At 38.1% G+C, this 23,702-nt stretch overlaps 2 protein-coding genes across 2 annotated transcripts; both read left to right on the top strand.

The window, feature by feature from the left end:
* Window positions 1-7,917: 7,917 nt before the first annotated feature.
* LOC110777071 (peroxidase 64) lies at window positions 7,918-10,094 on the top strand. Its single transcript, XM_021981681.2, has 4 exons — window positions 7,918-8,189; window positions 8,272-8,460; window positions 8,686-8,848; window positions 9,350-10,094. Exons 1-4 carry the CDS (start codon window positions 7,983-7,985, stop codon window positions 9,745-9,747), a joined length of 957 nt encoding a protein of 318 aa, XP_021837373.1. The 5' UTR covers window positions 7,918-7,982; the 3' UTR covers window positions 9,748-10,094.
* A 1,925-nt stretch (window positions 10,095-12,019) lies between these two features.
* On the top strand, window positions 12,020-20,217 carry LOC110777072 (uncharacterized). The gene is made up of 2 exons (XM_056839622.1): window positions 12,020-13,270; window positions 18,130-20,217. Exons 1-2 carry the CDS (start codon window positions 12,020-12,022, stop codon window positions 20,215-20,217), a joined length of 3,339 nt encoding a protein of 1,112 aa, XP_056695600.1.
* Window positions 20,218-23,702: the final 3,485 nt, after the last annotated feature.

Raw genomic sequence — 23,702 nt, forward strand, 5'->3', positions numbered from 1 at the left:
ACCCGACCCGAACTCGATTTATACCGAAACGGAAAAATAACCCGACATGACCCGACAAATTTTCAACCTGACCGAACCCAACCTGAACCCGACCTGCACCCGATGATAAAATGACCGGACACGACCCGACCACATCATGACCCGAGACCCGAGATGACCAGACCCGGACCCGACTCGAGTAACCGTTTTGACAGCTCTAGTTCATATACGGAGTACGAGTATGTTTCTACCTGGATAGGGGAAACATGTCAAGGGCAACATCCAACCACTAAACCAAATTTTTTTTTTCTTTATTTGTGAGAATAAGTAACAAGGACAACTAATTTAGGGGGCGAAAAATTCGAACTTGAAACCTTTTGTACATGAGACCTCAGTTTTAAATAATAGGCCAAGACTCCATTGATCACTGCTGAACCACCTAGTGATATGTAAACTTACTTTATTGCCACGGCCTGCACACCCGTGGAGAATGCTACTATATTCTGGAAAACTGCCGTAAGATTATTAAGTCACGAGATTGAGAGATCCGCATAATTCAATGCTATCTAGGGGGGAATAAGGTGGCAGATAAGCTTGCAAATTTGGGTGTCATCCAAGAGGAGAGAGTCTTGTATTTCGATGTTCCACCGCACGAAATCACAAGCCTCATTCGCGAGGATATTATGGGCGTCACCACGCCAAATTTTATTAGTTAATTGCTTCACTTTTTTTGTACGAGGCTTGCCTCTCCTTAGCATCAAAAAACGGTCTGCACATCGGTCCAAAAACGGACCGGAACCGATTTAGCCCAGAACCGAAAAGAAAATTTATGGACCGAAATCCCGGTTCGGGAGAACATATTGAACCGAAATTATTGATTATATCACCACATAGTTTTCGCGGTTATTAATTTCCAAACAAAATATAGTTAGAAAATTCAAACTTTAATTCTCCATTTTTAAGGAATAAAAAATGGATATAGAAAACCAAGAGTAGGAACGCAAAAGAAAATAACACATGATATTATGGCTCTAAAGAAGATTTATGATCTACTACCTCCGTTGCATAAAGATCTGTGCGGTTGCTATTTGCACAACTATTAAGACATTGGTTGAATATAATAAAATATGGACAAATTAAAATAAATGTGTAAAAAGGTAGGTGGATGTAAGAAAATAATGAATAAAGTAAGAAAAAGTGAATGAAAAACTGTAAAGAATGTGGGGTAAGAAGGATAAGGTAGTAAATTTGCATGTCCAAAAATAGAATAAAGCAAAGTGTAAATAATATTATGAAACAGACTAAAACGGAAAGTGTAAATATCATTTTGAAGCAAAGGTAGTATTTAATATAAACCGGGTTAATCGGTCCGGACCGGAAAATTTTGGTGCTTAGATCAGACTGGAAACCAAAATTTAAAGGACCGATGACTGGATCGGAATCAAACGGTGTGGTCCAATCCAATTGGTCTATTTTCCGATCGGGACCAGATTTTGAACACCCTTAACCACGAGTATTAGGGGAAAAAATCGATAATTGCTCACAAATGGGGGAAATTATAGCCCGAAATAAAAGATTCGATAATTGCTCACTGCCTCATAATCTGAGTATCAATACATAACTCATAGTTCTTGTTCATACAAATAAAAGTGTAATGATACCCAATGTGGTATTCCCTGCGTCTCTTTTTGTTCTTTTTGTTTGGTATTTTACACGCGTCTTAATGACTAATCAATGTGCATTGCAGTGGCGGAGCCAGGATTTCACGGATGGTGGGTCACCATTGTACGCCGCTCACCGTATAATCATTAACCAATGCATAAATTAAAAAAAATACTTTTAAAAAAATTATCCCGAAAGTAACAAGTATTAGTTATTACAACCAAACTTCAAATTTACAACTGTTCTCTAATCCACTATCTTCCATTAACAATCCAACAAAGACCAATTTCTACAACCTATGTTTCCACTTTCCATCATCAACTAAACAAATTAACAACATTAATAAAAATCAAAATAAATTTTTCTCATTAAAATTCAATAAATCAAATCCAATAAATCAAATCCAATAAAATCCAAATCCAAACCCATTAATTTCAATAAATCAAATCCAATAGAATTCAATAAACCAATGAAATTCAAATCCAAAACCCATTAATTAAAATTCAATAAAATTCAAATCCAAAACCCAGTAATTTCATTTCCATAGCTCAAATGCTCAGCTCAATCATACAATCATTGTCAATTTATCATTTCTGTTTTCAGATTATTGAGTCAAAGAAACTAAAAATTAATGAACACTAAGCCACTAACAAGTAACAATCATGACCAATTTTCAGAAAATCAATCTAAATTCCATCAAATATAACATTCAAAACGTAAAATAACTTTGAATTAAATATTTAAAGCGAATAAAGGCAATTCACCTCCACAAATTTCTTCATCTTCCTCGAAAATCACTGTTGTCGTGCTGCGGGCTGCCAGCTGCGAATCTGTGACTGGCCGGCTGCGGTCTGCGGGTCAGGGTCGGCGTCGAGGGAAACTGCCGGCTGCGAGCCTGCGGGTCAGGGTCGGCGTCGAGGGAAACTGTCGGCTGCGAGCCTGCGAATCTCCGAGTGCGACTGCGGGTCTGCGTGACTGCGTCGACCACTGCAGCATGCAGGCAGCGGGATGCGTAGGCGGCGGGGCTGGTAGGCTGGTAGCAGACTAGCAGGTAGTTGGCCAGTACTCGGTAGTGTGGCCGGCGACGATTTGACAAAGAAGGTGAAGAGAGAGAACGAAGGTTTTAGCTTTACTTTAGGTGTTTGGTTTTCGGGGCTGCAATTCTGCAACTCGTGGTTTGAATTTTTATTTTTTTTAAATATTACTGGGTCACGTGACCCAGGATGACCCCCACGTACATCCGCCACTGGTGCATTGAGATTTCTCTATTTTTTTATTTAAACAAGACAAATTACATTTATTTATAATGTTTTCACTTTTTATCAAAATTTTGATATTGGGAAAATGAGAAAAAAATAATAATTTCCCAATGGAAAAGTGTGAATTAAATGACCCAATGAATTTAATGGGTTAAAATAATCATTTGACACAATTTTTGATAGAATATTAAGACATTTATGTGATAATATAAAAGGAAATGTAAAGAACATTTCGGGACACCCAAAAAGAAAAACGTAAAGAACAAAAACAGACGGAGGGGGAGTACTATTTTGTATCGAAAAAATCTACGTTAAGTGAGTTAACCTGATATACGTAAAAGTTATCTACTACGTATTTTTCAGCTACGTTAGGTGAGTTAAAGTGGTATTGATACAAATTAACTCAAAATGCATTTTTCAAAGTTAACCCGATATATGTAAAAGTTATCTAGTTTTTAGTGATAGTTTTTTTCATTTTAATAAAAATTATTCATTCAAAATCACTAATAATGTATAAATATAATTGTTTAACCCTTTAAAATGTTGTCTATTAATTTCCTTTTTAACAAAAACATATTAAAAGTTACAAACAAGTGAAAAACTGGATAAAAGTTATCCCGGTGTATAATACAGTAAGTTTATTGTACATCTTGTGTGTGTAATACCTTTTATATAATAATAATAATAATAATAATAATAATAATAATAATAATAATAATAATAATAATAATAATAAATCAATATTTAAAAACAATCCATAAATGAAGATAATTTTAGTCCATTCGTCGAAGGCGGCCGGTGGGAACTCCTCGTAGTAGAATTAATTAAAAAATACTCCGTAAGTGAAGATAAATTAGTTTAAGTATGCTTGTGAATTACTCTATAAAGAAGGTAAACACAAGTCAAGTTTTTCTTTTTCCTTCCCCCCCTCTCTCTAGTTTATAAATTTTTTGGCTATTTCTGACTCTTTCTCTTTGATTTAGTCTTATTTTTGTTGTTAATTTCAGTAAAACTATGTCGGTGTAAAAAATGTTGAATATTCAATGATTGTATCTTTGCTAAAATGACGCTTTTGTTTAATTCGATTGTTATATATTTGTTACATACAAATCTCTTATTAAATGTCGTATCCCTTTTATCAATGATTTAATTTGTAAAAAGAAAAAAACACACGTCATTTTTTTTGGTGCACAAAACCAATCGTTTGGAATAATTTGATGAAATTATCCAAAGAAATGACAAAACTCTCATTAGAATATCATTTTTTGACAAAAAATTATGGCCAAAAAAAATGTAACCTCGGAAAACAAAAAGGGCTCATGCCTGGGCATAGACGAAGAGTGCGACTCTCTGGGGCTCAAGGTCAGGAGAGGGCCCCAAATTGGCAAAATACCAATTGGTGAACACGGTCATATATTCTAAAACGCGAAATTGTCAATTATAGAGTAACTTGGTGTAGTGGTGTGTTGTGACACAATTGAGTTCATATCGCGGGTTCGGACCTTGATAATAGCAGAGTTGTTATTTAATTTTTTATCTTTTAATTTCATTTTGCTTTTTTTTTTTTTTAAAAATGAATATTTCCTTGTGTTTCTACTCGGACGATTAGGGGTGTTAAAATTTGTTCCCATTTTTTTTAATCTAAATGTGTTGTATTAACATATCTTATTTAATTTATACTAGATTTTAGCCCGTGCGATGCACGGATTCCATTAAATTGTTATGTTTTAAATAAAACTCCTATATATATATACCAATTTATATATTATATTAGATTAGTTTTTTATTTTTCATTGAATTTTATTTTAGATTTTTTTATTAATTATGAGAGTGTTTGTTTTTGGAAGAAATTGTATATACGTAATATGAATAATTAATTGATAAAAATTTATACGTGACAATTAATTATTTATCTATGTGGCACTCGAATTTTTTAATTCAAAATTAATTTTGAATTCTTATTTTTCATTGGCGGAAACCATTATATTTCCTACGTGGCGCTCTAATATTGGATTAATGTTTGATTTTAAATTAAATTTTATTTATTAAATTAGTGTTTGATTTTGGATGACTTTTATTTTAGATTTATTTTTTAATTTTTAGAGTGTTTGATTTTAGATGGAGTTGTATATATTAACAATTAATTAATTAAAATATCTACGTGGCACCAAATTATCTACGTGGCAATCGATTTTTTTAATTCAAAAATAAATTAGAAATCTTAATTTTCATTGGCCGAAACCATTAGTAATCCTAGGTGACGCTCTAATATTGGATTAATGTTTGATTTTAAATTGATTTTTATTTATTTTATTTCAGATTAGTGGTTGATTTTGGATGAATTTTATTTAAGATTTATTTTTTAATTATTAGAGAGTTTGATTTTAGATGGAGTTGTATATATTAGTAATTAATTAATTAAAATATATATGTGGCACCTAATTAATTATATACGTGGCAATCGATTTTTTTTAATTCAAAAATAAATTAGGAATATATTTATTAATTGTTAAGTTAAAATAAATCTCCTATATATATCAACTGTTATATTTTATATTAGATTATTTTATGATTTTGGACTGAATTTTATTTTAGATTTATTTTTTAATTATTAGAGAATTTATTTTTGGATGAAGTTGTATATGCGTAACATTAGTAATTAATTAAAAAAATATCTACGTGGCACCCGATTTTTTTTAATTCAAAATCTTATTTTTGATTGGCCGAAATCGTTAGATTTCCTACGTGGCGCTCTATTATTTAAATAGTGTTTATTTTTGGATGAATTTTATTTTAGATTTATTTTTTAATTATTAGAGTGTTAGATTTTGGGTGGAGTTGTATATATTATTAATTAATTAATTAAAATATCTATGTGGCACCTAATTAATTATCTACGTGGCAGTCAATTTTTTTAATAAAAAAATAAATTAGAAATCTTATTTTTCATTGGCCGAAATCATTAGATTTCCTACGTGGCGCTTTAATAATTTTGCAGATATTTCTCCTTTATATATATAAATATAATTTCGAAATCTTATTTTTCATTGGTCGAAACCATTAGATTTCCTATGCGACACTCTATTATTGGATTAGTGTTTGACTTTGGCCAAAATTTTATTTTAGATTAGTGTTTGATTTTGGATTAAATTTTGTTTTAGATTTATTTTTAATTATTAGAGTATTTCATTTTGGATGGAGTATTCAAAAATAAATTTGAAATCTTATTTTTCATTGGCCGAAACTCATTAGATTTTCTACCTGGTGTTTGATTTTGGATTGAATTTGTTTTAGATTAGTGTTTAATTTTGGACGAATTTTATTCTTTAGATCAGTGTTTTATTTTGTGTTCATTTTATTTTAGATTTATTTTTTAATTATTAGAGTGTTTAATTTTGTATGGAGTTGTATAAATTAATAATTAATTAATTAAAATATCCTAATTAATTATCTACATGGCACTCGATTTTTTTAATTCAAAAATAAATTAGAAATCTTATTTTTCATTGGCCGAAACCAATAGTAATCCTAGATGGCGCTCTAATATTTCAGCAAATATGCCTCCTTTATATATATATATATATATATATATATATATATATATATATATATATATATATATATATATATATATATATATATATATATATATATATATATATATATATATATATATATATATATATATATTAGATTCTAGTGAGTTGATTTCAATATCAAAAAAAAAAAAAGTATCAAAATATATAGGAAAATTTGATTCTAAAAATACAACCTTTAATCGATCTACTTAAAACAAGCTGACTTTATTTTTATCTAAGAATGACACAACCTTTTGGACTTATATCTTCTTTTAAAAGGCTCTTCTCTATAATAACTTGCTAAAATAAGTAATACTCCCTCCGTCCCAGATTAGTTGTTACACTTACCTTTGCACAAAGTTTTAGGTGATAAGTGATTGTTTGGTTATCAATTGTTATTTTATTGAAAAAGTAGATGTGATAGGAGTTAGTGGGGTAATTTTTTAATTGAATGAGAGAGGGTGTGGGGACAAAAAAATAATTAGTGGGAAGAGAGACAATATAATAATTGTGGGGTCCTTCCTAATTTAGAAGTGTAACAACTAATCTGGGACGGATGAAAAATGAAAGTGTAACAACTAATCTGGGACGGAGGGAGTATACTATAATATTTTTTATTCTTCTTGTTAATTATATATAGAAAAAATGTTTAATATGTGAGTTTGGTTTTCATATTACCTATTGTAGCAAGTCATCTATGAGGGGAACCCTTTAAAAAAAGACATGTCTAAAAGGTTGTGTTATTCTTAGTTAAACGGAAAGTCAACCCTTTTTAAGCAGATCGTTTGACGGTTTTATTTTTAGAATCAATTTTCCCAAATATATATACTAGCATAAAATATTTTCTTGAATAAAATATCATGATTACATTAGATGTTTATATTTTAACCATAATAATATGTTAATAGAAGAGACTCATATAGTATAAGAGTAAATTAATTGTAAAAATAAAAATAACTTTATATAGCATATTTTTTTGTAAGTCGTATTACGTACTCCCTATTATTTGGTTGATTAACATAATTAAATATAGTATGAAATTTTTTATTGGAAAATAAATTAAAAGTTAGGGAAATCTTATTGGTAGCAATGAACTCTTGCAAATTAATTGTCAGTGATTGAATTTTATTATATAAGGGGTCTTTTCTTATTGTTTCGTCTAGAGCCCAAAAATATAACAGGACCGGACCTGAACAAATCATACAGTAATGAAATAAATTCTCATCCAACTATCCAAGTGTAACCAAGAACAGCATAAGGATGCCACTTAAGACTTTTGTCAACTGTTCTAACAGAAGTTGCTTCAACATTAATCATCAACGTACCATTTGGCTGAACTAATATTTTAGCAACTCTGTTGTTACTCTGTCACTCTCCATCACTTTTGCTGGTCTGCTCTCACTAGATATGACTATAAATAGCTAGCCTTTTATATCATTTTCATCTTCAACATCAAATTACTAACAGAAAAATAAAAACAACAATTATTCATAATCAATCATATATGGCTATTTCTGCTGCAGTAGTCTTCAGTTCAATACTCATCTTCTCTGCATTTTCCCTAGGAAATGCATTAAGCTTGAATCACTATGTTAAGGCGTGTCCTGAAGTTGAGAATATCATCAAAAATGCAGTTACAGAAGGATTCCATAAAGATAAAACAGTCCCAGCTGCTTTGCTTCGCTTGCATTTCCATGACTGTTTCATAAGGGTATTTAATTTACCTTTTTCTGTAAATTTCTTGTTTGTAATATGAACATTCAACTGACAGCAAAAAATGGTCTGTTTTGCAGGGATGTGATGCTTCTGTTCTGCTAGACAAAGATGAGAACAACAAAGTAGAGAAATCTGGACCACCAAATCTTTCACTGCATGCATTTTTTGTTATTGACAATGCAAAGAAGGCGGTTGAAGCTGCCTGTCCCGGAGTTGTCTCGTGTGCTGACATATTGGCTTTGGCTGCAAGGGATGCAGTAGTTGCTGTAAGTAAACAGTAATCATATACTCCTTCCTGTTCCATCATGATGCTCTAATTTCTATTTTTCACGTTTGTCAATGCACAGTAATCACATATTCACATACTCCCTCCTGTTTCGTAATGATGTTTCAATTTCTACTTTTCACGTTTGTCAATACACAATCTTATATCATTTACCTCTCTAATTTTGCGCTTTTGAGTAATTAAGTTGTATTTCTCTCATATAAAGGCTGGTGGACCAAATTGGGATGTGCCCAAAGGAAGGAAGGATGGAAGAACATCACTTGCTAGTGACACATTACAGCTTCCAGCACCCACTTTCAACCTATCCCAACTCCAACAAAGTTTTGCACGGAGAGGCCTTAACCTCGGAGATTTGGTGGCACTTTCGGGTAATAAGAAAGATATTTTGATATTTACCACCTTTTATGTTTCAGAATTTTGTATTTATCACCCTATAAAAGGTAATTTCTTACATAGTATTTACGAGCTTAATTCTATAAAATGTTTTAAATTCGCCGGTTCTTAACGGGTTTCATCCAACTTTCGGTCCATGTCAACCCTATTTAACTAACTTATTTAATTATAAACTTAATGAACGCAAAGGAAAATTAAAGAAGTTGGTTAAGTAAAACTCATATTGATGAGAAAACGAATGAAATCCGTTAAGTGGTGAACATAAAACTTTTCATAAAGAGTAATGTGATTAATATGAAATTACATTTATAAGGTGGTAAATACAAAAACCTAAAACTTAAAAGGTGGTAAATATGAAAAAATCCTAACAAGAATATAGAACAAAACCAGCAACACCAAGTAGTTTAATATCTGGCTCTAAGAGCAGGGCCTTAGTTAATCTGTACAAAAAAAATAACCTTGGTCCTTGTATGCAGGTGGACACAGTCTAGGGTTCTCACACTGCTCATCGTTCCAAAACCGATTGCACAACTTCGATGCAGCTCACAACATTGATCCCTCAATCAATCCTTCATTTGCTGCAAATTTGAACAAAGTTTGTCCAGCACATAACAAAGTGAAGAACGCGGGTTCAAACATGGATCCATCCCCAACATTGTTTGACAATACATACTACAAACTAATTCTTCAAGGAAAGAGCCTGTTTTCTTCGGACCAAGCTTTGTTTACAGCTCCAAGTACTAAACATCTGGTCTACAAATATGCTGGTTCCAAGGAAGCTTTCTACAAAGCATTCGTCAAGTCTATGATTAAAATGAGCAGCATTACAGGAGGACAAGAGATTCGAAAGCATTGTCGAAAGGTCAATTCATAAGGGTTTGTTTCTAAGTTAAATGCTGAACAGTAAAAAAAATAATATATAAAGGCAATCAAGCACAATGCATTGCTATTATTTCATTAAAACCAACATTTTTGCTTCCAGTTCTAGAGTGCTGTTTATAGCTGATAGCTATGTTGTGAGTTTTTTTGACATGTATAAATTCCTTTTTAACTCCTGAGTAAAAAATATCAGCAGGAGTAAAAACAAACCAACTTATAGAAAAAAATATTGAAAAATTCTAGAGGCAGTTGTGATGTTAATTGTATTGTGAAGTTGAGTAAGTTGCCAGTGTTCCAGATGTCAGAAGCTTTCCTACAGTAAATAATTCTACCATAACTATATGCAGACTGCAGAGTTAATGAGCCATGAAATTACTACTCCGTATAGCATCAAAAGTTTGATTCTGTCATCTGTACCGAAAATCTCAAACACAATTCATTCTCCATAATCCATATACAACCAAGTTAAGTCTTTTTCTCAAGAAAACAGAACTAATGAGGCTTTAATTGACATACTCCGTATGACAGTATACATGATGTTGTGACTAAATTGGGAAATTGCAAATTCGTGTAGATCCTCACCAAATGGAAAAGTGCTGGATTTATGGTTAGAAGATCTTGAACTCGAAATGAAAAATCTTCAAAATCAGTTCCCCACTTCCCCGTTCCTTCATTTCAACATACCATTCTGATACAGAACTGTAAACACAAATTTACGAGTCTGCAAAAATAACATAATCAAAATAATGTGAACAAAATATTTTGTATTTGGGTACAATCTCTAATGATTTGATGTCGACTTGTATGCTTGGAAGTAGTCTTAGGGTTTTTCTGGAGAGTAGTGTGTGTTTTCTGAATATTACTGTACGGGGTGTCCTACCGGCACCACCGGTACCGGCAGAACTCCCCATATGTAAACTTAACCTGCAGGTAATCTGGTCATCTTAGGTAAATATCCTCTACCGGCATTATTTGCAAGACCCCCTACCGGCATTATCATGAAGACAACCAACCAAGGGTCACTATCAACAGGTCGCTATCTAACCACAAGGGACCTACCTGATCGTACCTTTGGATTGGTCTATATAAGGAGCACCTCATTTATTGCTATGAGGTACACAAACACTAAAACACACTTCTTTCTTACTCCCTAATCATCTCTTAATCATCTCTTAATCTCCCAGTAATCTTACTTAAGCATCGGAGGGGGGATCCTCGAACCACCCCCGAGGCTAGTTAATCCATTCTGTTGTGCAGATACCAACCGGCACTCTCGACAGGAATCCAGTATCCCACAGTCAACTGTTCTCATTCCACACCCGGAACAATTGGCGCTAGAAGGAGGGGACCTTATCCCTTGAAACGGTAGAACAATCAGCATGGATCTCTCACAGAAAGACGGTAAAAAATCAAAGAAAAGTCAGGAAAAAGCAACAACTCCGCAACCGACGACAACCTCCAAATTCCAACCCTCACTTCTAAACCCCGCCCATCCATTACAAGCACAATCAGTTATAAGCCCAGCAACAAAAAACACCTCGATACCGGCACAAAAGGAATTCACAGTGGAGGACGATGATGAATTAGAAGTAGAAAGCCCTGCCAGAGAGCAACCGAAAACTCCGCTGGAGCAGACGCTGCAGGAGCGCATGTCTCCCCTGTCGGAAGTATTCACGGGAGAGCAATTGAAAACACTGTCAGCGGTGATGGCCGCTTTGTCAGAGCTACCAGCCTCGCAGCAGCCAGGTTCAGTCGGCAGTCTAAGAAAGACCAGGTCGGCGGTTCCCCAGTTACCCGTTAGGGATCTCCTAACCGCCCTGAATCAAGAAAACACCCCAGAAAAAAGAAAGCGCTCGGATCCGGCGGAAACAGAATGGTCTGAAGCAGAGCAAGTCCCAACCGCGGAATATGAGCGAAGAGCGCCGGTTCTACAGATAGCTAGACGGCAGACAATCCAGCCAAAGGATTCTCCTCTGTGCCGAGAAATCCTGGAAGAAAGGATGGAAAGGATAAAAATCCCGACAGGGAGATGCGACGGGACGACGGATCCGGAGGATCACTGCACCACATTCGAACAACACATGATGCTGTACACAGATTCTGATGCCATGTGGTGCAAAGTATTCCCATCCACACTCTTAGGGGTTGCAGCAAGCTGGTATAAGGGCATAGAGGCACACTCCATATACAGTTTTCGACAGCTGCAGGCGTCGCTTTTGTCACGATTTGTGAGCAAACAGAAGAGAAAGAAATCATCGGGATAGTTAATGTCGTTCGCTCAAAGAGATAGAGAGCCGTTAAGAGATTATCTCACCCGCTTTAACAACGAATCAATCACTATTCCCAATTTGCAGCAGGAGGTTGCTGTTCTGGCTCTGATGAGGGGAATGCAAGAGTGCGAATTCAAGAAGTACCTCAGCCGGAAGTCATACACTAATCTGGGCGACGTCCTGCACAAGGCCAATGAGTACATCAGGGGGGATGAAATGATGAAGATCTCCAATGTGGTAGTGGCAACCGGCGGAAATGTCGGGTACAACCCAGGCTATAACCCCCAGGCGGGAAAAGGAGGAAACAATTTTCACCAGAACAATAATCAGCAAGGGGCAAGCCAGAGAAACCAGAATAACAGAAATGCCAATCCGCAGGGGCAGAGACCCCGGCAAGACAGAAGGGAGTCCAGAGGACTCTTTGATAACTACACTCCGCTGAACACACCGCGGACGGCAATTTACAACATAAACAACAAGATGGACGGCTGGAGAAGGCCGCCACCAATGCAGAGTAGGGAAAGGAATGTCAAGAAATTTTGTGACTTCCATAATGAGCACGGCCACCTAACAGAGGACTGCAGAGACCTCAAAGACAACATTGAGGATATGGTCAGAAAGGGGTATTTTTCACAGTATAGGGCGAGGCAAGGAAATGGTAACAACAACTCGGTGGGGGGAAACCCTGCCTATTCATACCGGCCACAACAGCAAAATCAACAACAATACCCTAGAATCGAGCAGCCATATCAGCCACCTAGAATCGAGCAAAAACAGCCGGAAACCAGTGCCAGAGCAGAACAGAGGGATGGCGGGAAAAAACCACCCGTATATGTAATTTCTGGCGGTCCAGTCCACGGAGGGACAATAAGCGGCGCCAGTAGAAGTTTGGAGGAACACAGGCACATGGTAAACTATCATAACACAAGAGTGTGGCCTAACCCACCCAGCATACCAGTGATGACGTTCTCGGAATCAGATTGCAGAGGCATCATTTTCCCGCATGATGACCCGCTAGTTCTTACAATCGATATAGCAAATGCCGATGTGAACAGAGTACTGGTAGACGGCGGCAGCTCAGCAAACATCATCTTCTGGGAAGCCTTCAAGCAATTGCACATACCAGAGGACGAGCTTCAAAGGGTGAACTACCCAGTAATCGGTTTTTCAAGATCTACAGTGTACCCAGAGGGTAGTATACGGCTGCCGGTGAAAATCGGAGAAGGATCTGAAATGCGGGATCTCATGGTAGATTTCCTAATCATTAAAGTACCAGCGGCCTACAATGTGATCATCGGTCGCCCATTCATACATGACGTGCAGGCGGTAGTCTCTACCTATCACTTGACAATGATATTGATATATGCGTTTTATATAGAGTTTTTACCCCCGTCCCTTAGTACTTTTATGTATCAAACGTGCTCTTAGGAGCCGTTTCTAGTACTAATGTGTGTTATTGAGTGTGCCTTGAGTTTCAGGTTTGATTATGAGAAATTGGTCGTTTTAGACCCGTTTCATTGTTGATCAAGGCCACTATATGAGTCCGAGAAGTTCGGGACCTCCATCGTCGACTTTCGGGAGCCTTAGATGCTTATGGTTGAGCCCCGGGAGTTAGACTTGGTGATACGGGCGAGATACATTGAAGATTGCAAATCGCCCTGGAAGCTGAGGGCGAAATGCAACCATCGGGCGGAATTATAAGCAAGCCAAGTTCATCAACGCGCGCCCGATCGGGCGCAGCTCGCCCGATCCGGATCGGGCGGTCAATCTTGAGGCTTTGTGGAGATTTCGCAATCCGCCCGATCGGGCGGATTTTGGCCCGATCGGGCCGACTATCGAGTGATTCGCCCGATCGGGCGACGCCAACCTCCAGCAGTTTTTCGCGTTTTTAATTCCGTTTTTAGGCCTTATTTTGGCAAAACTATATAAGCAAACTTGTTTTATTTTTTAGGGACATCTTATTTTCCAGCACTAAACCCTTAGTTTATTTTTCTAAGTTTTATTTCCTCTCTACATTAATTCAAACACTTAGTTCGATTTATATAAAAACACAAGCTTTCAATTTCCATTGTTCGAGAATTAGGTACTGCTTCTTACTTTAATTTATTCTATTGCTTTGATCATGTTTTCCATTATGTTAATCGCTTTGTTATTAGTTATCATGAGTGAGTAGTTTAATTTCTAGGGTTTAGGGGATCCATGAATGCATTATTGGGATTATATGTGGATTTGATTATTTGATTGATTGATTATAATTTCTATAGCTTTTTATTATTGCTCGTCAATTCTGTTCGGCCGGACTATTTTGATTTGAGTTTGATTAACCTTAGATTATGCGCCGAGAGGTATAAATCTGATGTTTTTGGTCTGTGGCTATTAGATAGGAATTATTTCTAGTACGTAGCGAGAGCCCGCTAGTTGTTCTATCCTAAGGAATTCATAAGATTCGAGAGATGCATGTTTTCCTAGTTATGATTGTTAATTAATTGTTATTGTCCGTTGTCCAACCCCGGTCTGCATTTATGGTGAACCGCTGCCCTAGATTCCCTTAATATTGTTATATTCCACTTTGATTATTTGCCTTAGCTTAATATACAAACCAATCCAATTCTTTGTTACCAGTAGTCTAGATTAGTTAATTAATAGTAGAAAGAACATTGTTTCCCTGTGGATACGATCCCTGCTTCCCTTGCTATATTTTTAGTTGGTGAACGTTAGGTTTATCTTTGATAGGAGTGCGATTTAGCCTGTCAAATTTTGGCGCCGTTGCCGGGGAGGCCCCAGAGTGGCCCGGTAGTAGAGGAGGAGCAGGGCTCCATTGATGAGCGACTGAGCAGACTTGAGCTCGGGTTCCGGGAGTTCGCAGCTGATTACCAGAGGACCATGTTCCCATTTTATGATCAGTATGCCAGGCAGGGCTATATTACCCCAGATTACGAGCACCCTACCTGGTATACCTATCCCGCGGAGGGATATGAAGCTCCGGGTTCTATGGGCACCTTCACACCCACCCAGTACGGAGGGTGGGGAGCGGGTCCTAGTGGGCATGGTGGCAGAGATGATGGTGATGATGATGGTGATGATGGCCAAGGCCATCAGTGATGCTGATGTTGATGATGAGGTTCGATACCCTTGAGCCAATGAGGACATTGTCTGATTTGGTTTGGGGGGGGGGGGGTTTCACACTACTTGTACATTGTAGGTATGTCTTTCTTTTATTTTCGCATTTCTTTATTTTGGTGTGTTTATTTTGGTATGTTTAATGCTTTCTAGATTAGTTTATTGCTTTGAAAAAAAAAAAAAAAAAATACAAAAATACAAAAATACGTTCCGATGAATACAATATCATGCTTCCCTGTGCCCCTTTGATTGAAAATTGTTTTGATTCTTGGTATTTGATGACGAGCAATGTGGATGTGTTAGCCATGATTTGATATTCGATTGCTTTGATGCCTTAACATGAGTCAACTCTGACTAACTATTTGTGGACTTGGTGCTTGGCTAGTTGACTTGGTTAGGATGTGTGATAGCTTCCTGGTGTGTCATTGATTTTGAGTATTGGTTTGCAACTGTTAATAGTGTTTTATGACTCATATACATGCACATTGTGGAGGACGAAGGCATTTTTCTGTTTAGGTAGCCTTCAGATGAATCTAGATACATTTGTTCCCTCCTTTTCTACCCATGTTGTTGCTTGTGCCCCTTTATTCGGTGACTAGCCATATTACAAGCCCATGAAAGCCCCATTGGTTACTAGTCCCAAGCCTAGCTTGGGGGAGCTAATAGTAAGTGAGGTGAGGGAGTTGTAGTGTGCTTAGTTTTGAGCACAAAGTGAGTGTTGAAAAGGAAATAAGGGAGTTCTTCTTATCCTGTTGTTGTTTGAAAAAGAGAAAAAAAAAATAATGAAGAGTGAAAGAGATGAGAAGAATAGAAAATATGAAGGTTTCCAAAGGAAAAAAAAAGGAAATTGAAAAAAATATAAAAAGAAAAAAATTCATTACTCTCAGAAAAATTCAAAGCATTGTTACACTCAAGTATTGTAATTTCTTATCTTTATGAGTGATTGATTTTAATTGTGAAAGAAAGGCAATAAAGTATAGTGTGGTTTGTTTGTTGTTTCATCATGTGTTGAGTGGGAAGTTGTGGTTGTGGTCGTCATTTGTGGTTGACCATGGTTTTGCTAGGATTTATGCTCCCCAAAGCCAAGGCTTTAAGCTCACGTTTTACCCAAATTTACCGCACCTCTACCTAAGCCTATCATTACAAGCTTCGAAGACCTTCCGACCTTTGTGCATAGAGTCATATTAATGTGAAAGTAGTTGTTTATCAATGCAAGTTATGACATGACACATTCCGAGTAGACTACTAGGTTGAGTGCATGTTTTTCTAGACACACGAGTGTTGTGAGTTTGGGAGGGCATTGTACACATATATTTTGGGAGGGGAGCGAACGGGTACATTTTTTATCCGCCACATAAATGAGCGACGAGTGTGTGAGCACTAGTCTTGAATTCCATTGTACACTTGTGGTTCGCTTTGCGTGACGATTGTTGAGGTGGATTGGCGGTTGAATGAATTTGATTGGTTGACATTGATGCATGCTTGTTGGATTTTGCCTTGAATCGTATCCATTGTTTTAAGATGTGTTTGGGGGTGAAGTTGATTTATGTATTCATCGATGATTTCTTTGCTTAGGGGCAAGCAAAGATCTAGCTTGGGGGAGTTTGATATATGCGTTTTATATAGAGTTTTTACCCCCGTCCCTTAGTACTTTTATGTATCAAGCGTGCTCTTAGGAGCCGTTTCTAGTACTAATGTGTGTTATTGAGTGTGCCTTGAGTTTCAGGTTTGATTATGAGAAATTGGTCGTTTTAGACCCGTTTCATTGTTGATCAAGGCCACTATATGAGTCCGAGAAGTTCGGGACCTCCATCGTCGACTTTCGGGAGCCTTAGATGCTTATGGTTGAGCCCCGGGAGTTAGACTTGGTGATACGGGCGAGATACATTGAAGATTGCAAATCGCCCTGGAAGCTGAGGGCGAAATGCAACCATCGGGCGGAATTATAAGCAAGCCAAGTTCATCAACGCGCGCCTGATCGGGCGCAGCTCGCCCGATCCGGATCGGGCGGTCAATCTGGAGGCTTTGTGGAGATTTCGCAAACGAAATCCGCCCGATCGGGCCGACTATCGAGTGATTCGCCCGATCGGGCGAAGCGTCGCCCGATCGGGCGACGCCAACCTCCAGCAGTTTTTCGCGTTTTTAATTCCGTTTTTAGGCCTTATTTTGGCAAAACTATATAAGCAAACTTGTTTTATTTTTTAGGGACATCTTATTTTCCAGCACTAAACCCTTAGTTTATTTTTCTAAGTTTTATTTCCTCTCTACATTAATTCAAACACTTAGTTCGATTTATATAAAAACACAAGCTTTCAATTTCCATTGTTCGAGAATTAGGTACTGCTTCTTACTTTAATTTATTCTATTGCTTTGATCATGTTTTCCATTATGTTAATCGCTTTGTTATTAGTTATCATGAGTGAGTAGTTTAATTTCTAGGGTTTAGGGGATCCATGAATGCATGATTGGGATTATATGTGGATTTGATTATTTGATTGATTGATTATAATTTCTATAGCTTTTTATTATTGCTCGTCAATTCTGTTCGGCCGGACTATTTTGATTTGAGTTTGATTAACCTTAGATTATGCGCCGAGAGGTATAAATCTGATGTTTTTGGTCTGTGGCTATTAGATAGGAATTATTTCTAGTACGTAGCGAGAGCCCGCTAGTTATTCTATCCTAAAGAATTCATAAGATTCGAGAGATGCATGTTTTCCTAGTTATGATTGTTAATTAATTGTTATTGTCCATTGTCCAATCCCGGTCTGTATTTATGGTGAACCGCTGCCCTAGATTCCCTTAATATTGTTATATTCCAGTTTGATTATTTGCCTTAGCTTAATATACAAACCAATCCAATTCTTTGTTACCAGTAGTCTAGATTAGTTAATTAATAGTAGAAAGAACATTGTTTCCCTGTGGATACGATCCCTGCTTCCCTTGCTATATTTTTAGTTGGTGAACGTTAGGTTTATCTTTGATAGGAGTGCGATTTAGCCTGTCAGATATATATGTCGAACCTGGAAAGGCCGGCAAAGATAAGGGGAAGTCAGTTGGCGGCAAGATCCTGTTACTTGACTGCTTTGAGAACACCGGGAAGAATGGTCCCAGAAGTAAACTTGACTACTGTGCCGGAAAGGCAAGAGGTACACTTGACTACTAAGCCGGCAAGACAAGAACATCTGCCAAAAAAGAAGAACTGCGCAAAAAGAGGTCGAACTGACTTGAACATGGAACACTTTGATGAGAGGCCGGTATCAGCACCAAGACCAATGCCAGATGGTCTGACAGAAAATATCGAGCTGGAGGTTGGAAATATGGATAGAACAGTCGTGATCGGTACAGAAATGGGGAGTGACATGAAGGTCAACCTCATAAGCTTGCTGAGGGAGCACGCGGACATCTTCGCATTCTCAGCGGATGAGATGCCTGGTATCGATCCAGAGATAATGGTCCACCGGTTAAACGCCGATAGAAATGTTAGGCCTGTACGGCAGAAAAAACGTAATTTCTCCACGGAAAAAATGGCAGCGATACAAGAAGAGGTGGATAAACTGCTGGCGGCAGGTTTTATTGAGCCATGTGACTACCCTGAATGGTTGGCAAATGTAGTAATGGTAAAAAAGCCGAATGGGTCATGGAGAATGTGCGTAGATTTCACCAACCTTAACAGGGCATGTCCGAAAGATTTCTACCCACTACCACGGATTGATAGGCTGGTAGACTCTACCAGCGGCCATGCAATGCTCAGTTTCCTAGACGCTTTCTCAGGGTATCATCAGGTCAGCCTGCATAAATCAGACAGGAAGAAGGCGGCTTTTATCACGGATGCAGGAGTTTTCTGTTATAAGGCGATGCCATTCTGGTTGAAAAATGCAAGGGCAACGTATCAAAGGCTGGTCGACAAGGTGTTTGCCGACCAAAAAGGCAGAAACGTGGAGGTCTATGTAGATGACTCTATCGTAAAAAGCCGGAAAGAGGAGAATCATGTTAACGATCTCCGAGAAACTTTTGAAACTTTGAGAAAGTACAGGATGAAATTAAACCCAAAAAAATGCGTCTTCGGAGTAAGGTCGGGAAAATTCCTGGGTTTCTTGGTCAGCGAGCGTGGCATAGACGCTAGCCCTGAAAAAGTAGAAGCAATCATCAGTCTGCCGCAACCCAAAAGCGTAAAAGACATACAGCGGTTGACAGGAAAAATGGCCGCCTTAAACAGATTTGTGAGCAAGTCGGCAGATAAGCAAATGCCCTTCTTCACAACCTTGCGTCAAAACAAGAAATTCAAATGGGGGCCGGCAGAGCAAGATGCTTTTAAAGCTCTAAAAAGTCACCTAAAGAACCTGCCAACAATAGCAAGGGCAAAAGAAGGCGGAAAATTACAGTTGTACATATCGGCGTCGCCAAAAACAGTTGCAGCAGTGCTGGTAGCCGAAACAGAAAACAAAGGGCAGCAACCAGTATATTTTGTGAGCCATGTGCTAAACGGCCCAGAAACAAGATATACATTGGTGGAAAAAATGGCATATGCAGTCCTCATCGCGGCTAGAAAATTAAGACCATACTTTGATGCGCATACAATCGAAGTGCTAACAAACTTTCCTCTCGAAAAAGCCATCAGCAAGCTAGATACATCAGGCCGGCTGCTAAAATGGGCAATAGAGTTGTCCGAGTTTGACTTGGAATTCCGGCCAAGAACTGCAATCAAAGCCCAGGCATTGGCGGACTTCATAGTTGAAGCGTCATACCAAGAGGATGAAGTACAAGCTGAAGTATGGGATGTGTCAGTGGATGGTTCAGCTGCACAGACAGGCAGTGGGGCCGAAATAATCATGAAATCGCCAACAGGAGACATTTTTGAGTATGCTATAAAGTTTATGTTCAACGCGTCAAATAACGAGGTAGAATACGAGGCAGCCATCGCCGACATCCAAATGTGCCTCGCAGCGTATGCCAAAAGAGTAACACTGACAACAGACTCCCAGCTGGTAGCAAGTCAATTCAGTGGAGAGTATGAGGCAGGTCAAATACCTGGAGAAGTTGAGGTCAGTGTCGGCTTAGCTAGAGAAATTTAGCATTAATCTGGTACCCCGAGCAGAAAATACGCTGGCAGATGCACTATCAAAGTTAGCAAGTTCAAATGTCGCCGACTTGAAAAGAGTAGTCATGATGGAAGTCATGAATAAGCGAAGTACGGAGTCGGAGGAAATACGGGTCATGGCCATCACAACTGCCTCAGAATGGTACGATAATATCCAAACATACATACAGACTGGAGCCCTACCAGCAGATTTGGCAGAAGCCAAAAAGACAAAAAGGGACGCGGTTTGGTACATCATCCTGTGGGGACGGTTGTACAAAAAGTCATTTAGCCTGCCATTCTTAAGGTGCCTGACAGCATTCGAGTCAGCAAGGCTGATCGAAGAGATGCACGAAGGAACATGTGGGAACCATGCCGGTGGAAAACCCCTTGCCATCATCTGTCAAAGGCAAGGCTATTACTGGCCAACAATGTTAAGAAGATTGTCGAGCATATGTAAAAAAGTGCGAGAAATGTCAAAAGTTTTCAGCTGTGATAAACTTGCCAGCCAATGATTTGATGCCCATTCTGAACCCAATTCCATTCGCGCAATGGGGAATGGATATTGTTGGACCATTCCCAATGGCGGCTAGAGGGCGCAAGTTCTTAATAGTAGCAGTGGACTACTTCACCAAGTGGATAGAAGCAGAGCCGGTAGCAAAAATAACGGCAAACCAGGTGAAAAAGTTCATATGGAAAAATATAATAACAAGGTTCGGGCTGCCGCATGCAATAGTTTTTGATCATGGGTCACAGTTTGATTGTGCACCCATACAATGCTTCCTGGGATTATACAGAGTAAAGTTGGCTCACTCGTCAGTATGTCACCCACAGAGCAATGGGCAAGCAGAGGCGGCGAATAAGCAAATCCTGGCTGCGCTGAAAAAGAAGCTAGAAGACTGTAAAGGCAAATGGGCAGATCTTATGCCAGAAATTTTGTGGTGCAACAGAACTGCTATCAAGGAGGCTACCGGCGAGAGTCCGTTTAAGTTAAGCTTCGGATCTGAGGCAGTCATACCGGCAGAAATGGCTCTGCCAACCATGCGAATCCAGCATTACGATGAGGAAAGAAACGATCAGCTGCTGCGACATCAGTTGGATTTCATGCCAGAAATCCGCATGAAAGCAGAAATCAGTTCGGCAGCATACAAAAGCAGAATGAGCAAAGCGTACAACAAGAAAGTGAAACACCGGCCTCTAGGAGTAGGAGACCTGGTACTGCGAAGAACGGCGGCAACAGGAAAAGGAAATGCTCAAGGAAAGCTGACAGCTAATTGGGAAGGACCATACCAGATATGGGAGGAAATTGTTCCTGGATCATACCGGTTAATGCAAATGGATGGTACCGCGCTCAAAAACTCCTGGAACGCCAGTACTCTGAGAAAGTACTATGTTTGAAAAAACTGTAATGATGATGTATGAGCAGACTGATTGAAATAGCAGTCTGCATTTTGCTGTTATGTATAATTAGGGCGGTCCTCACATACGACAAGTCCATAATTGAAGGAAGAAAAAAGCAAAAAACAAACGCTGCATAAATCAACACGCAAAGGTAATGTATGAATGTGATCAGTAGCTGTAAAGAAATTAAATGTCGTATGGGCACTTTACTGTGAAGCGTAGCAGTCCATAATAAGTTGATGTGATAAGTAACTTTGGAGAAAATAAATGCCGTTAAGGGGCACCCTATTGTGAAGCGTAGCATTCAACGAAGTGTATGGATGTGATCAGTAGCTGTAAAGAAAATAAATGCCGTAAGGGGCACTTTACTGTGAAGCGTAGCAGTCCATAATAAGTTGATGTGATAAGTAACTTTGGAGAAAATAAATGCCGTTAAGGGGCACTCTATTGTGAAGCGTAGCATTCAACGAAGTGTATGGATGTGATCAGTAGCTGTAAAGAAAATAAATGCCGTAAGGGGCACTTTACTGTGAAGCGTAGCAGTCCATAATAATGTTGATGTGATTAGTAACTTTGGAAAAAATAAATGCCGTTAAGGGGCACTCCATTGTGAAGCATAGTATTCAACGAAGTATAAAAATGTGATCAGTAGCTGTAAAGAAAATAAATGCCGTAAGGGGCACTTTACTGTGAAGCGTAGCAGTCCATAATAAGTTGATGTGATAAGTAACTTTGGAGAAAATAAATTCCATTAAGGGGCACTCTATTGTGAAGCGTAGCATTCAACGAAGTGTATGGATGTGATCAGTAGTTGTAAAGAAAATAAATGCCGTAAGGGGCACTTTACTGTGAAGCGTAGCAGTCCATAATAAGTTGATGTGATAAGTAACTTTGGAGAAAATAAATACCGTTAAGGGGCACTCCATTGTGAAGCGTAGCATTCAACGAAGTGTATGGATGTGATCAGTAGCTGTAAAGAAAATAAATGCCGTATGAGCACTTTACTGTGAAGTGTAGCAGTCCATAATAATGTTGATGTGATTAGTAACTTTGGAAAAAATAAATGCCGTTAAGGGGCACTCCATTGTGAAGCATAGCATTCAACGAAGTATAAAAATGAGATCAGTAGCCGTAAACGAAGTGTATGGATGTGATCAGTAGCTGTAAAGAAAATAAATGCCGTATGGGCACTTTACTGTGAAGCGTAGCAATCCATAATAAACTGATATAACTAATAGCTTTAGAGAAAATGAACGCCGTTAAGGTGCACTCCATTTCGAAGTATAACATTCAACAAGTTAAACAAATCATATCAGTATGAGGAACATTCATTTCGAAATATAACATTCAACAACTTGGCAATATAGTAATACCGGCATAATTGGAAGTATTATACGCAAAATGAAGTAAATATGAAATCAAAAATTACTTGTTATAAATACATGGCCACAAAAGGAAACACACGAAAAAGCGACAGCCATCACCCAAAAAACTAGCGAAGTGATTAGCTGATAACAAGGCACAAAGGGATGCCGAATAAAACGGACACCGCCACGATAATACGATGTTCTAAATTAAAATTACATCAACATTAAAGTGCCCTAACAGCATTTGCCAAAAAATCAAAAGCCAGCTGCCAAAAAATAAAAATCCTAACAAGTATGAGGCCGACTGGGAAAAGAAGAAGATCCGCAAGAGGAGGGAAGTGATGACTGCCGAAACCGTCAAACGGCATGCTCATCATCAGACCAATAGGCTGCTTCCGGAACATCCAAAGGAGGCAGGGTCCTCTGATTAGCATTGCAAATCACCGCCTCGGGTAGCTCCTGAGGCTCAAAGCCGGTAGCAACCTTATACAGCTCTTTCTCCTCATAACCATCCTCAAACTCTTGCCAACCATCCTCGTCTAGCTTCTTCACATGGCAAACGACCCGATGCGCAGCACACCAATCGCCATTATGGCGCAGAGTCAGAATGTCATTAAACCGGTCAGACTGAAGAAGTTTATCAACAGCCTTCTTGGCGGCAGATTTCTTCACTCCCAGCAAGCTTTCATTAACACTCGTCAGCTGTTGATCC

The sequence above is a fragment of the Spinacia oleracea genome, chromosome 3 (assembly GCF_020520425.1).
Source record: "Spinacia oleracea cultivar Varoflay chromosome 3, BTI_SOV_V1, whole genome shotgun sequence".
NCBI classification, from domain to species: domain Eukaryota; kingdom Viridiplantae; phylum Streptophyta; class Magnoliopsida; order Caryophyllales; family Amaranthaceae; genus Spinacia; species Spinacia oleracea.